This window comes from Gymnodraco acuticeps, unplaced genomic scaffold (genome assembly GCF_902827175.1).
Source record: "Gymnodraco acuticeps unplaced genomic scaffold, fGymAcu1.1, whole genome shotgun sequence".
In the NCBI taxonomy this organism is placed as follows: Eukaryota; Metazoa; Chordata; class Actinopteri; order Perciformes; family Bathydraconidae; genus Gymnodraco; species Gymnodraco acuticeps.
Window position 1 is genome coordinate 4,667,463 of NW_022989768.1, and position 12,492 is coordinate 4,679,954.

At 39.6% G+C, this 12,492-nt stretch overlaps 2 protein-coding genes across 2 annotated transcripts; one reads left to right on the forward strand and one right to left on the reverse strand.

Moving 5' to 3' along the window:
• Positions 1-802: 802 nt before the first annotated feature.
• Positions 803-7,911, reverse strand: mphosph10 (M-phase phosphoprotein 10 (U3 small nucleolar ribonucleoprotein)). Its single transcript, XM_034217066.1, has 11 exons — positions 7,670-7,911; positions 6,069-6,717; positions 5,813-5,985; positions 5,555-5,720; positions 3,153-3,294; positions 2,921-2,988; positions 2,698-2,835; positions 2,506-2,613; positions 2,085-2,192; positions 1,771-2,001; positions 803-1,089 (listed from the first exon to the last, which is right to left on the reverse strand). The coding sequence occupies exons 1-11, from the start codon at positions 7,753-7,755 to the stop codon at positions 940-942; spliced, it is 2,019 nt and encodes a 672-aa protein (XP_034072957.1). The 5' UTR covers positions 7,756-7,911; the 3' UTR covers positions 803-939.
• mcee (methylmalonyl CoA epimerase) lies at positions 7,441-11,553 on the forward strand. The gene is made up of 3 exons (XM_034217089.1): positions 7,441-7,875; positions 9,471-9,811; positions 11,153-11,553. Exons 1-3 carry the CDS (start codon positions 7,848-7,850, stop codon positions 11,303-11,305), a joined length of 522 nt encoding a protein of 173 aa, XP_034072980.1. The 5' UTR covers positions 7,441-7,847; the 3' UTR covers positions 11,306-11,553.
• The last annotated feature ends 939 nt before the right edge of the window (positions 11,554-12,492 follow it).

The following is a 12,492-nucleotide window of genomic DNA, read 5'->3' on the forward strand; positions in this document are numbered from 1 at the left end:
TAGCCGTAAAAAAGGAAAAGTGGACATGATAAACCCACAACTATTCATAATGTAGTAACAAATAAAACAATTAATATGTAGCTTTTCTTAGGGCAGGATTAGGGCTCTATATTGATGCTTTTGTCAAACTAATCCATGCGACATAAAAGTGTACAACAGAACACAAACCGTTGAAGTAACTCAACTGTTTGGGAACCTGAAGAAACTACCTCATTGAATCATTGTTAGCATCTATGAGCCTTACATAATACTTTTTCCTGTAGCTGTTAAGGTGTGGCTAAAGCTGTAAATAACAATTTACATTGATAACACGCATGCTAACCTTTCTAAGTAACATATTGGCCATAAAATATAGTTTACATTTCATCATTTGAATCATCATGAAACTGGCCAGGGTATTTTATTTTCTTGCTTGTCATGAGAGGAATACCATACAAGTGAAAAACTCACTGCGTTTAGTCTCTGACTGACTTTTATATTGCACAAGGCATGTTTGTCATGTACTGGTTATCAAACATGCAAAACACTACACAAACTACTGAACTTAAGTGAATTGTTACAATCAATAAACTAGCAGTACTCATACTTATTAAAAATGTAAAGGCTATAGATTTTTAATTTGTGCAAATGTTAACCTTATGTACACATACCTTATTGTTTGCCAGTTATGTGTATATTTCTACATATCTTGAAAACCCGTGGGTCTTTAGACAAGAACTGTATATTAGGTGGTATTTTCCTGTGAATTAATATTAATTATATCAGTTTAAAATGCTCTACTAATTACGAAATCAAAAACACATCTGGGCACTCACTTGATTTTATTGAAAATGGAGACATTAAACAAGGACTTTCAGATTGAATATATTGCCGCTTTCTCATAAAAAAGAAAATAATCTATACAATAAAACATTGGTCTTCAACAAAATGTCCCAGATGTTACAACTTGAGTTTGCTGACAGAAACCTCTTTGTTTTTCTTCTTCTTTGAAGACTGGTCCTTTGCACTTTTGATCTGACTTTTAACCTGGTCCTGCAGCTCAGAGAAGAAAGCTTGAGAGGACCGCAGAGCCTTGTCCTTCCCCTCGTCCTGAAACAAGGGAACATCAAGATTAGTTAAGTAGCCTTAGGAAAATACACAATTGTATTTATTAACTAAGAATCTGGCATTAAAAAGTGTGTTTGAAGTAAAAGCAGGAACATGCAACTAACACTAAAGTAGCAACTCCAGAGAAAACAGCTTGCTTTTAAAAACGTTTATCGAATAAAAGCACAGATGTACTTTAAATTTCACTTGTGAAAAGTTAATATTTATTTTGCAATAAAATAGTCTGTGATATACTGCTATTACCTCTGCTTGAACATGTAAAACATCATTTAAAATGCTGTAGGAGTCTCAGGAGTCAGCTAATTTACTATTTAAATTGACTTTAGAGTGGTATGATCTCTACAAATACATCAGATTTGGAACTTTTATCCACAAGGTGATTGCACTTTGTATTGTAAGTCGCTTTGGATAAAAGCGTCAGCTACATTTAATGTAATGACATATTTAAGTGTTCATGAGTTTTGTGTGCAACCGTTTTCAACTAAAACGGTCAAATGTAGAGATGTATAAGTACTAATTGGCATACTCAAAGTACAAGTATGTCAAAAACCTGAGAGTTTAGAACAGGCCAATACTGATTCTGTACTCTGAGGTGTGGAAGCAATACAGGAGCTGACTCCTTACTGATCTGAGCAATGTGAGAACATGTAAACAGACACTCACCTTGAGTATTGTGGCTTTGCCTCCTTTTGTGAGTTTCTTCAGGTTCTCTGCAACTTCAGCCTTGGACAGCTTTCTGTTCTCATCGGTTCTACTGGCCTCTTTAAGTTTTTGTCTCTTTTCTTTCTCCTGGATCTTTACACGCTTCACCATCTTCTTGTGGCGTCTCTCCCGCTTCTTGTCTGTCGAACTCTTCTCAGTATCACCCATAAGGTCTCCTGCTTTGTTCTTCTCCTATGGTCAGAGGAGAGTATTGTTAGTGTAACAAAATATACCAAGATCAAGATAAATGTTTGAAAAATGAATCTGTGACAAACCTTGACTTCTTCTGGTGCCAGCATTGTAGCATCACTAGCGCTGACTGGAGCCACCTCTTCCATTGTGATGGACGGCAGGTTAGACACCACTTTGACCTCGGGAACATGCTGTGGACAAACAGAAACACGAGCGCAGGTTTCAATACAGGAAATGTTTTTTTTATTAAGATATGTTTAAATGATCAGTTTAGGTATGTATTGTGCCTCACAACTTTATAATGCATTAAGAGTCACAAACCAAATTATAGATGTCATTTACCAGAGTTAGATCTAGGGTACAAATCCTACACAACATGTTTTTGCTCAAGAAACCTCTGAATTCTGTTAAGGGTTGAGACTAACTTCTACAATTTGCAGGCGCTTTCACTGTTAACAACATATACCAAATCTCAATATTTGAGGCACAAGAGGCAAATCTTACTGGTTTAGGTGTGAAGTGGAAGTTCGAGAGAGCATCCAGCTTAAGAAAGAGTGTGTCCATAAGCTTTTGAATTTCTACATGGGATGGGTTCTCCTCCTCTGTCTTTTTCTGAAATCAGAAGAAAATACAAAAATAATGTATGCGGTTCTTATGTGTTACAGAGCAGCAGTGAAAACAAGATAAATGTCAAACCTGATTCTGCTTGAGGTATTCCTGCTCATAGATTTCTGCTAGACTTTGTTTGCTCTTCTCATGGTCCAACGTAAGTCTCTTCTTGTACTCAAACACTTCCTCTTTGGGTTTCTCCTTTCGGACCACGTCATCAAACGCCTTACAGAGACACAAGCCAAAAGGGACAGGTTTATGACCAGTAAATTATTCCAAAAACAAAAAGAAACACTTTCTTGTGACTAACCTGGTCTTTTATTCTCTGTTTGATGATGTCTTCAAGCTGTAGTGTGGTTTCCTCTGTGATACCAGGTGCTAAAAGAACACAGATACATTGTTGTTATCTGTTCTGAAATAACACACAAACATTTGTTCTTGCGATTTTAATATTCTTAATGAAACAATACAAATATAACAATGGTGAATAATTGTATAAATACCAAATAACATGCATGGCCCAAAAGAAGAGAGTTACTCACCCATCCTGGATGTCTGCTCAAACTCCACATGTTCCTCCAGCATGCTGTTCTCCGGACGCGTCTGCGCCGTCACCTCTCCGGCCAGCTGCCACGGCTTCGTTGCTAGAGCTGCTTTCTCCAACTCATCGATCTTCTCTGACATCTGCAGGTTACGACAACAATTGTATATAATAAATGTTATTAAATGGGCTTTCAGACGGCAATCAGCCCTTCTCTAAAACAATACAAGGGGTTCCGTTGATGGGCGCGTGTAACCTCCAGAGTGAAATAAAAACACAATCCAGGAAGTCCAGGTGGTGGAGGAACAGAGCTGGAAGATATGCACCCCTTTACTTTAATCTGATGTTTATTTAACATGTTTGTCTCATGTTTGAATAGGCATCCTGATCACTTGTATGCAAAGTTCATAATAGCATTCTTACTAGACTGGACCAAGCACCATTTCTGTATCACTTTCAACACAGTGTTGTCTGAATGTATTATATGCAGCAGAAGAGAGAAAGAAATGTACATATTGTGCTGCCGTCTAATGGCGCATTTCCACTGCAGCGGGTAGCCCCGTTTAAGCGTCCTTAACCGTCCTCAAGCGGCCAGGCCAGTTTTTGGTGGCGTTTCCATATAGCCTAGTACCGGCTAGCAGGTACTTTTTCCCTCTTTTTCCGGCCCCATAAAATCGTGGTTCTATCAGACCAGGGCCAGGGCTGAACTAGTGACGTCAACACTCTCGCCTGCTGATTGGTCAGAGAGAATCGTCACAAGATCGCGCGCGAGTTCATCCTTAGCGTTGCATATATATTTAGAAGCAAGCTTGCAGCATTTTGTAAACGGATGAGCTACAAAAATGGCTACGTCTAATAAGAAAAGCACACCGTGGTCGACCGAGGAGGTGACGACGTTCCTACATCTCATTGGGGATGATCAAATCCAGCGGGAGCTCGACGGAACAACTCGAAATGTGAACAAAAACAAAGCCGATCGCCCCGCCTACACTGCGTTGCTACCCCAGGTCCTAAACTGTAATGGCAATGCGCCACGGCCTCGGACGGCCAGCGAGGCAGCCCGAGGCCTGAGCGAGGACGCTTAGGGACGCTTAAACGGGGCTACCCCGTTTCAGTGGAAATGCGCCATAAGAGCACTGTAATTTACCATCTCATCCGTCAAGCACTCTCCTTAGCTTTTTTAAGTTTCACTCATGCTGGCTGCATGAATGAAACAATGAATATGGTGTTAATCAGGCACCAAAAGAAATGTGAAGAACCAACATCGGAAAATAAATATTTGATCGCAATCTAATGGCGCATTTCCACTGCAGCACGTAGCACCGTTTAAGCGTGCCGTGCCAAACCCGGCCCGTTTTTGTTGTATTTCCACCAGGGGTAGTTTTTCTGGCCCTCCAAAATCGTGGTTCTTTCCGGGCCAACAACCAGGCTGAATATGCTAAACTAGTGACGTGAGTGGCTATAACTACAACACAATGAACATATTTTACCGTGATTTAATTGTAATACACGTTTCAAAATGATGCCGAAGTAACAACATACTGATACCGGTTAGTAAAAACCATGAATTAATGCTTTGACAAGTCGGCAGGCGAAAAACCTTTTAAAAGCGTGTTTTCTGAATGGAGATTGGCTAAGCTAACGTTGTATATGCTCCGACCGTCCACACTCGGCCTATACAGACATAAATAAACCAGCGACTGTATTCGCCATGACGCAGACCGTCTGTGGTTTGTACTTGTTTAACTTTTGTCTAGTTTCTGAACAGATGAGGAGCTGTGAGCTCTGACGGCCCGTCTACACTACAGGCATCAAAAAATCTTGAAGCTGGGCGTGTCTGAGGCTTGGCGATTTTTCGCGCCCAAGGCGACCAACAACCAATCAGGAATCTCCCTTGGTCGATTTTGATGATTGACACCTCTTTTTAACCGTTAGAGCCAATAGAATCGAGGGGAAGTTCCTAAAATCCATCTAAACATTACCCATTGGTGAATGAGTGATGCTTAGCCAGAATGCCCAAAACCGGAAGCTGTCATACACTCTGGTAGCTATCATAGCAGCTATATATGAAAACTCCGTTATTGACATAAAAATGTAATGATATATTATCAGTAATCATTTCAGACACATTGGATTAACCTTCAGCAGCGTTTTTATCGTTTTAATGCCATTGAACACAACTTTTGATCAGAACAAAAGCATAGGTAAGACAATGTCCAGTTTTTGCTCCGTGTTGTGATGTCTGTGTTTGCTTCCCCTGTCGCGATCTGTGGAATCTCAGCTTGCTAATCAATATCTTGTTTGTGCAGAGGGTAAAAAAACAGGTTGAACAGGTTAAAACTCTATTCGGACTCCCCATTCGAGCAACACAGACAGCCAAATCAATTTTCTAAAGCTTCTTACCTTGTCTTGCCGTTTCTCAAATGATGACTTTGATTCAGTCTTTGCTGAGCTTGCAGATTTTCCTCCCAAAATGTCGACCAAGTCCTCTCCCTCGCTGTCCTCGTCTCCAAGGAGTTTAAAGCTCACTTTCTTACGGGGTGCTTTCGACTGATTTCCCTCTTCATCACTGGCAAACGGTAGACACAAACATGCTGAGATCAACCATACGTGCTTCTCCCACACATAATTATCTGTTTTATATAATCTAATAACACTTACTCATCGTCACCCTCCTCTTCGCCGTCGGAATCTTCTGCCTCGTCATCTTTATCTTCTTCACCTTCTTCGTCAATGCTGTCATCCTCGCCATCTGACTGCTCATCTGCTTTAGCTGGTTCACCGTCAACCGCATCAAAGAAGTCCTTGTACTTGAGATTCCTGGAGCTCTTTACCTGTCAATATAAACAATGATCAATATTTGTTCTGTATTCTGTACAATCAGGACACAAAGAATAGGTGCGATAAAAATACTTACAGTCTTTTGCTTTTTGGCAGAAAGTAGTTGATCTATGTCGAGATCTTCATCGTCATCACCCGAGGGCAGGTCCTGAAAATAATCTAGCTCATCTTCGTTCTTATCATCTTTTCCTTCTTGCTTGTCCATAACATCAAGAAAAGACTCCATCTCTGACAGTTTGAAGAATGTATCATCGACCTCAGAGGGCACCACCTTTGTTTTGGAGGCTTTCATACCAATCAGCTTTTTCTGTTTCTCTCGCTTCTCCAGAGCATCCACATCAAAATCTAAATCCGAGTCCTCATCTGTGTTACCCTCGGCCCCGTCCTCAGGCTCCACAGCCTTTTTCTTAGACTGTCTAGGTGGCTCCTCCTCATCCTCTGCATTTTCATCATGAGTTTCTACTTCTTCCTCAGCACTGTCCTCTTCCTCTACCAGCACATTTAATGTCTCATCTGACAAGGCCTCCTCAGCTACATCTTTAAAGTGTTTCAGTACAGCGTTGTTCTGTAGCTCCAGCTCCTGCCAAATCTGCTCTTCATCAAAGTGTTCCACCACCAGCTGATCCAAAGGGCTGCCTTTATAATCTGCAGGTTCCTGGGCTTTGTGGAGGTCATACAGGGTCTTAGTGAGAGATGTGAAGTCTGCTGCCACTTCATCCTGAAGGCTGAAAAGTTGGAAACAAACATCACACATCAGTATGACAGGTCTAGTATATTATTAAAAGCAAGACGTTTCAGTGTTCAGTGCTAGGTTACAAGTACTCAATACAATATATTGAAATACATCCATCTGTGATACACTTGAAATACATGATATTCTTGAATATTAAAATTAAGTAGGTATTATGTAATAGAATGCAAACATTGAGTTAAAATTATTTTTGATTGCAGAGTTGACCGACACAACTGAAATATAAACCCCCACTCGTCCCATAAAATGTAGTAACGGTATATTAAGTAAAACGTATTTTATATACATGTTTTGTTAAGATACTACAGGATGCTATTTCACACGAATCAATCTTCCAAAACTATATTTTTTTCTAGCAGCTTTTTATTTAATCTCTTACAGGTGAGGTACCTACACATACATTTCGCAGTGCATATTCAAGAGTGTCTCTCTACAATACATTACTATTAAATCTGACTTATCTATGTGATTCTGAATTCCATTAGATATCTCAGGTCTTAGTCATGTAAGATTCAGGATAAATATGAAAGGATTTTCATATTTAACCTTTGTTCCCTTTGGTAACACTATTACAGCAGCTGGTTGTCCTGCAACATAACAGGTGTAACAATCACAGCACTACTGTTAATGCAGTAAGGTCAGCTGGAAGCTGGAAGGGAACAGGAAGTTAGTGTAGATACAGTTTAGTTTTCTGTGGTGGTTTTGTTGTGGTCCTCATTGGTGAAAAAGTGCAAGGGATAGATTTGTAGTGTTCATAGTGTTGTACTCCTTGAAGTATCCAACAGGGTGGCTTCTGCTAACGCTAGAAGTACATGCAATTAGCATTAGCTAACGGTTAGCTAGTTGAAACGCGTCTCTTAAAAGAAGCCTTAACAACATTGAACAGCTTTTTCAAAATCGAAAACCCACAGACAGCAATCACTTACCTCAGAAAGCTCTCTGGGTGGGCTGTGTTGGCATTTATTTTCTTTACACACTCCTCCAGCACGCTCAATACATCTACACTAGCCATCGTTGAGCCCACATGCGTGCCCGTCTGTGTCGCAGGTAAACAGGCTCACCAGGAAACAGTTCCGCTGGTGTCTTTGGTTCCTACATACAAACATGGCGTCCGCCGTGCTGAAGGTTGCAGGTTGGTTTGTGTTTATATATGTAATCAAGTTTTAAGTGCATACTTTAATCTCAAAATGAGTGTCAAATAACTTTATACAGCAGAAATACTCGCAGCAATTATTGGGCTACAATGGGTTGAAGAGGTCAGACCTGATAGGGTGGTGATATGCACATACTCACTAGCTGCTTTGGAAAGCATACAGTCGACAATAGCTGTAAGAGAAGATGTAATCATGTAACTTAACCATTGCTTACTGAGACTTCAGAGGAGGGGAATATATGTGTAGTTATGCTGGGTGCCTGCACATGAGGGGGTTAAAGGGAATGAGCATGCTGATAAGTTAGCAAAATATGTTTTACAAAAGGAAATAGCAATACCAGTTTCACTTGGAAAAGGAGAAGGAAAAGCAATAATTAAGAAGAAGGGTATGGAAATATGGCAGAAAAGGTGGGAGGAAGATCAGAAAGGGAGGAGATACCACAAGTTACAGAAATCAGTCATAACAAAGATCTATACGGAAAGGAACAGACGGGAGGAGATCATCATCACTAGATTCAGATTGGATCATACAGGATTAAACGGCACAATGTTTATAATGGAAAAAAGTGAGGCTGAAGAATGCAGGGGGTGTGGAGTGAAAGAAAAATGTGGAACACATCATATTACACTGCAACATGTATACAACAGAGGCAACAACTAAGAGACAGGGTCAGAGAGGCAGGAAGGGAGTGGAGCCTGATGGGGATAGCCCTACTGGGAACAGAAGGTGAGGGGGTAAGAGCTACCAGGAAGGCCACGGCCATGCCGTATTTGAGTGAAACAGGATTGATTGGAAGAATTTAAAACAACGTAAACACACTCACAGTGGTATAATTCCACAAGTGGTGATAGGATGATATAGTGATACACACTCTTGTACAGTAGGTGGCGGTATGCACCTTAACGTTGTTTGCAGTCCGCCAAAAACCGAGAGAAGAAGAAGAAGAAGCGCATACTTTTAGCAGTAGTCGTTTTCTGATGTATTGAACCTCAAATAAGACCGTGTTTAACTTTGGCTGTGTTGCACAAAGTTACTGCTCGAGTTGAACCATATGAATGTTACATAGCTTGTCTTGTTGCAGCGTTGGGATGGTACTCTACTTCTATGTCCTGGCCCCTGATGGATTTATTGATCATTGTTTTATCCTACTGTATGTCTGTCAGTCATTAAAGTCATGATTTACAACAAACCCTCGTTCAAAACCACCAATACCTTTATTTAAAATCCTTTGGAGACTCGATACCAATGACAGTCTGATTTTTAGGGGAATGTGTGTACAATAATGCACACTACATCTATTATTTACTAAATCTGATGGATTTGTGAATGGGTTTGCTTTGCAAACAACAAACATCTATTTGAAGAGTTAGAACCATCTGGTACAGAATACATTGAGTAATATGTGAGACTGTCGGAAGGTATAGTACATGTTTTTCAACATGTTTTTTTTAAAGGTTTTTTCAACCTTAAATCACATTTAAAGGAAAAGGAAGAACATGTAAAAACTTGAATGACTAATATTCCAACACAAAAGCCACATCATTCCAACAGTATTTTTAATCTGTTTATTCAGTGGCAGGTCTTTCCAGATGTTCTGCTCTCACACTCATGAGGGCACATTCAACGACAGCCCCCCTCCATCAGGGCCTACCTGGATCCCTGTGGAAGCTGGGGAGGCTGAACCACATCGCCATCGCTGTCCCTGACATGGAGAAGGCCACGGCTCTGTACCGGGACGTGCTCGGGGCCACAGTGAGTGACAAGGTGCCCCTGCCCGAGCATGGCGTTTACACAGTGTTTGTGGAGCTTGGAAACACAAAGCTGGAGCTTCTCCATCCTCTGGGGGAGAAGAGCCCGATCGCTGGCTTCCTACAGAAAAACAAGTCTGGAGGGATGCACCACATTTGTATCGAGGTAAGACAGCATTGAAAGCATATCTTGTAGACAAAGTATTGTATTCTGTAATCTGAATAAGCAAAATCTAAACTTATAACAGGAACAATACCCTTTCTTGACAGCAGACATTTTGACTCTTTATACTTGGGAAAGCACAGGTGTTACATTATGTGTCGCTCTGTTCGTCATCAGTAAGTCATGACAGATTGACAGTGAGCCGGCAGACACAATACCAGAACCACTGAAACCTAAAGATATTAAATATATACTAATATAATTCTACCACCATTCATTTAATTAGTAACACAGTTTATACTGTTTGGCCTGATTTAAGTCTGAAGTTCGAGTCATAGTGTTAATAAAGTGAGTTAAAGTGATTTTGTGGAAATAGTCATGAGTTGTTATCCTACGCACCTGCCACTAAGATTTGATCTTCTGCCAGAACAAAAATAATTGAAATGGTAAGTAAATGTTGAAATGTCTTCCGGGAACAAGGCCAACACCAGGGCCCAGATGGCACTGACACGCTGAATGGCCTGTATCCAAAAAATAATAGCAGCACATTAATGCAACAAACATCTTGTCCCATTTCATGCCAAAATGTAGTCTTTTGGCCTGGATAGAAACTGAATTTCTATCATACCTTAAAGGTATGATAGCACTATTATTTGGTATTTGGTGTATGAATTTTATATATGTGTCTTCGTCACTAAGCATTAGAAGAACACATGAAGAAAGCTCATCTCCACCAGGGCCAATCCATTACAAAACTGAATGGGTTGTCCTTGGCCCATGCTTCAACCTTCAAACAAGTTTCAGGAAACGTGGTCCTATAGTTTCCACTAAATCTTGCAGACCGACAAACATAGCAAAAACACAGCCTCCTTGGCAAAATAAACAAAAATGTATTCATCAGGATGTATTCATCATGTATAAATGTATTTATTTGACCGATTAATAAATCAATATAAGCTTATTCCAGATATATGTGTTACCAATGTATATGAGCATTAACAAGCATTACACAAATGTATTCAGTGGTCAACCAATAGTAGACACAATTGCATCATTTGTCCACTAGAGAGCACTGACACCTTCTTGGTATCCACTCGCAACAAATAATTAGAAAAAAGAATCTGTTGAATATGTAAAAATGTAAATTGTGGTCAGTCTTTTTAAACTATTTAACATTTAGTTAAGCTATATAAAAACAAACTTATGACACTTTAGTTGCACATTTCAAACCTCATCACAACCACTCATCCCTCTGTGTTAAACGTTGGACAACAATACAGCAAATACAGTGCATTAACGATTATAAGTGTGATAGAGAAATAAATAACTGTTTCCTGATTGCAGGTAGACGACATCAAAGCTGCAATAGTGGACCTTAAAGCAAAGAACATCAGAACTCTGTCAGCAGAGCCACGGATCGGCGCTCACGGTAAACCAGTGATGTTCCTCCACCCTAAAGACTGTGACGGTGTGCTAGTGGAGCTTGAAGAGGCGTGAACACCTCAGTCTGACGTGGGAGCTGTTTATTCACAAATATATTTTCCACAGGCAATTTGACAACAAATCCTGATTTTGTAATAGGAGTCTTTACAAAACACAGGTTTAATTTTTCCTATTTCATCAATGTGCCTCAAAGTCTTTCCTTCAGCTCTGTTCACTTTCCTAATGTGTTGGGGGGGGAAATATAAACATGGTGTGGTGTGTGGTTTGATGAATGTTCAATAAATACCCATTTTATAATGATAGCTGGGTGTTGACTTGACTTAAGTTCACTATCTTACACGTAACTGCACACAGTAACTATGATTTTTTTAATACAACAAAGACACAAAGTATTTTTAGGTGGATAATTGGGTGTAACTTAAAATATTAAACTCAGTGAATTTAGGAGGGCAGCACTATAAAATGTAACATTTTATTGGCACACAGTTTAAACAGTATTAAAGTTGATTATGTGAGATCTAAAACCATGCTTCTAGACCACCCCTAGGAGTGAAACCTGTAACAACCAGCAGGCACCAAAAGTCTGTCTTAAAAATAAAACAAGACATAAGTAATAAGAAAAGAGGAACTCGTGGTGATGCAGGTGTACACATTTTTCATTTACACTTCCAGTTATACATTTTTAATTTTCTGGGTTGGAAATCCCCTTGTTACATGCATTTTTCCTAAGCTTTAGACGCTCTAAACAAATCCTGTCACACAAAGCTATTCTTTGGAACCAACCAGACATGTGACAATTTGCTAAGACCTTGAGACACAGATGCCAGATGATCATAATTAGCTTCAGGTCAAGCTACTTATTTTGGATATTTAGTGTATATTTTCTAGAAACCACAGGCGATGGGGAAAACTGTAATTATATCCTTAACATTCAGATAAACATTGTAATTATTTTTTCTCAATTACCAGTCTCTGGTGTCTACTTCAACAACCACATGTTTTAAACTTGTTTATTAGCACACAAATACAATAGCCAGATCTTTTAAACATGTTATTTTCAAGATATAATAACAGACCTTATAAATTAAGGCTTTATAGAGAAGCTATCACTTTGCTCCCCTAAGTGAAACTTTACTTAAAGAGCTAGTTCGGTTTTCTTATGTAATGGAAGTGAAACTTATTATTTTTACCCTTTTTTGTCAGTGGAGTCTACCGTTTCATTGGGACAACAATACAAAATA

Coding starts and splice junctions, on each gene's coding strand:
- mphosph10 (XM_034217066.1), bottom strand. CDS start 7,755: ATGGCTAGTGTAGATGTATTGAGCGTGCTGGAGGAGTGTGTAAAGAAA. Junction 3,295..5,554: donor TTGAGAAACGGCAAGACAAG/GTAAGAAGCTTT, acceptor CGTAACCTGCAG/ATGTCAGAGAAGATCGATGA. Junction 1,090..1,770: donor GCAAAGCCACAATACTCAAG/GTGAGTGTCTGT, acceptor CCCTTGTTTCAG/GACGAGGGGAAGGACAAGGC.
- mcee (XM_034217089.1), top strand. CDS start 7,848: ATGGCGTCCGCCGTGCTGAAGGTTGCAG. Junction 7,876..9,470: donor CGCCGTGCTGAAGGTTGCAG/GTTGGTTTGTGT, acceptor CTGTTTATTCAG/TGGCAGGTCTTTCCAGATGT. Junction 9,812..11,152: donor TGCACCACATTTGTATCGAG/GTAAGACAGCAT, acceptor TCCTGATTGCAG/GTAGACGACATCAAAGCTGC.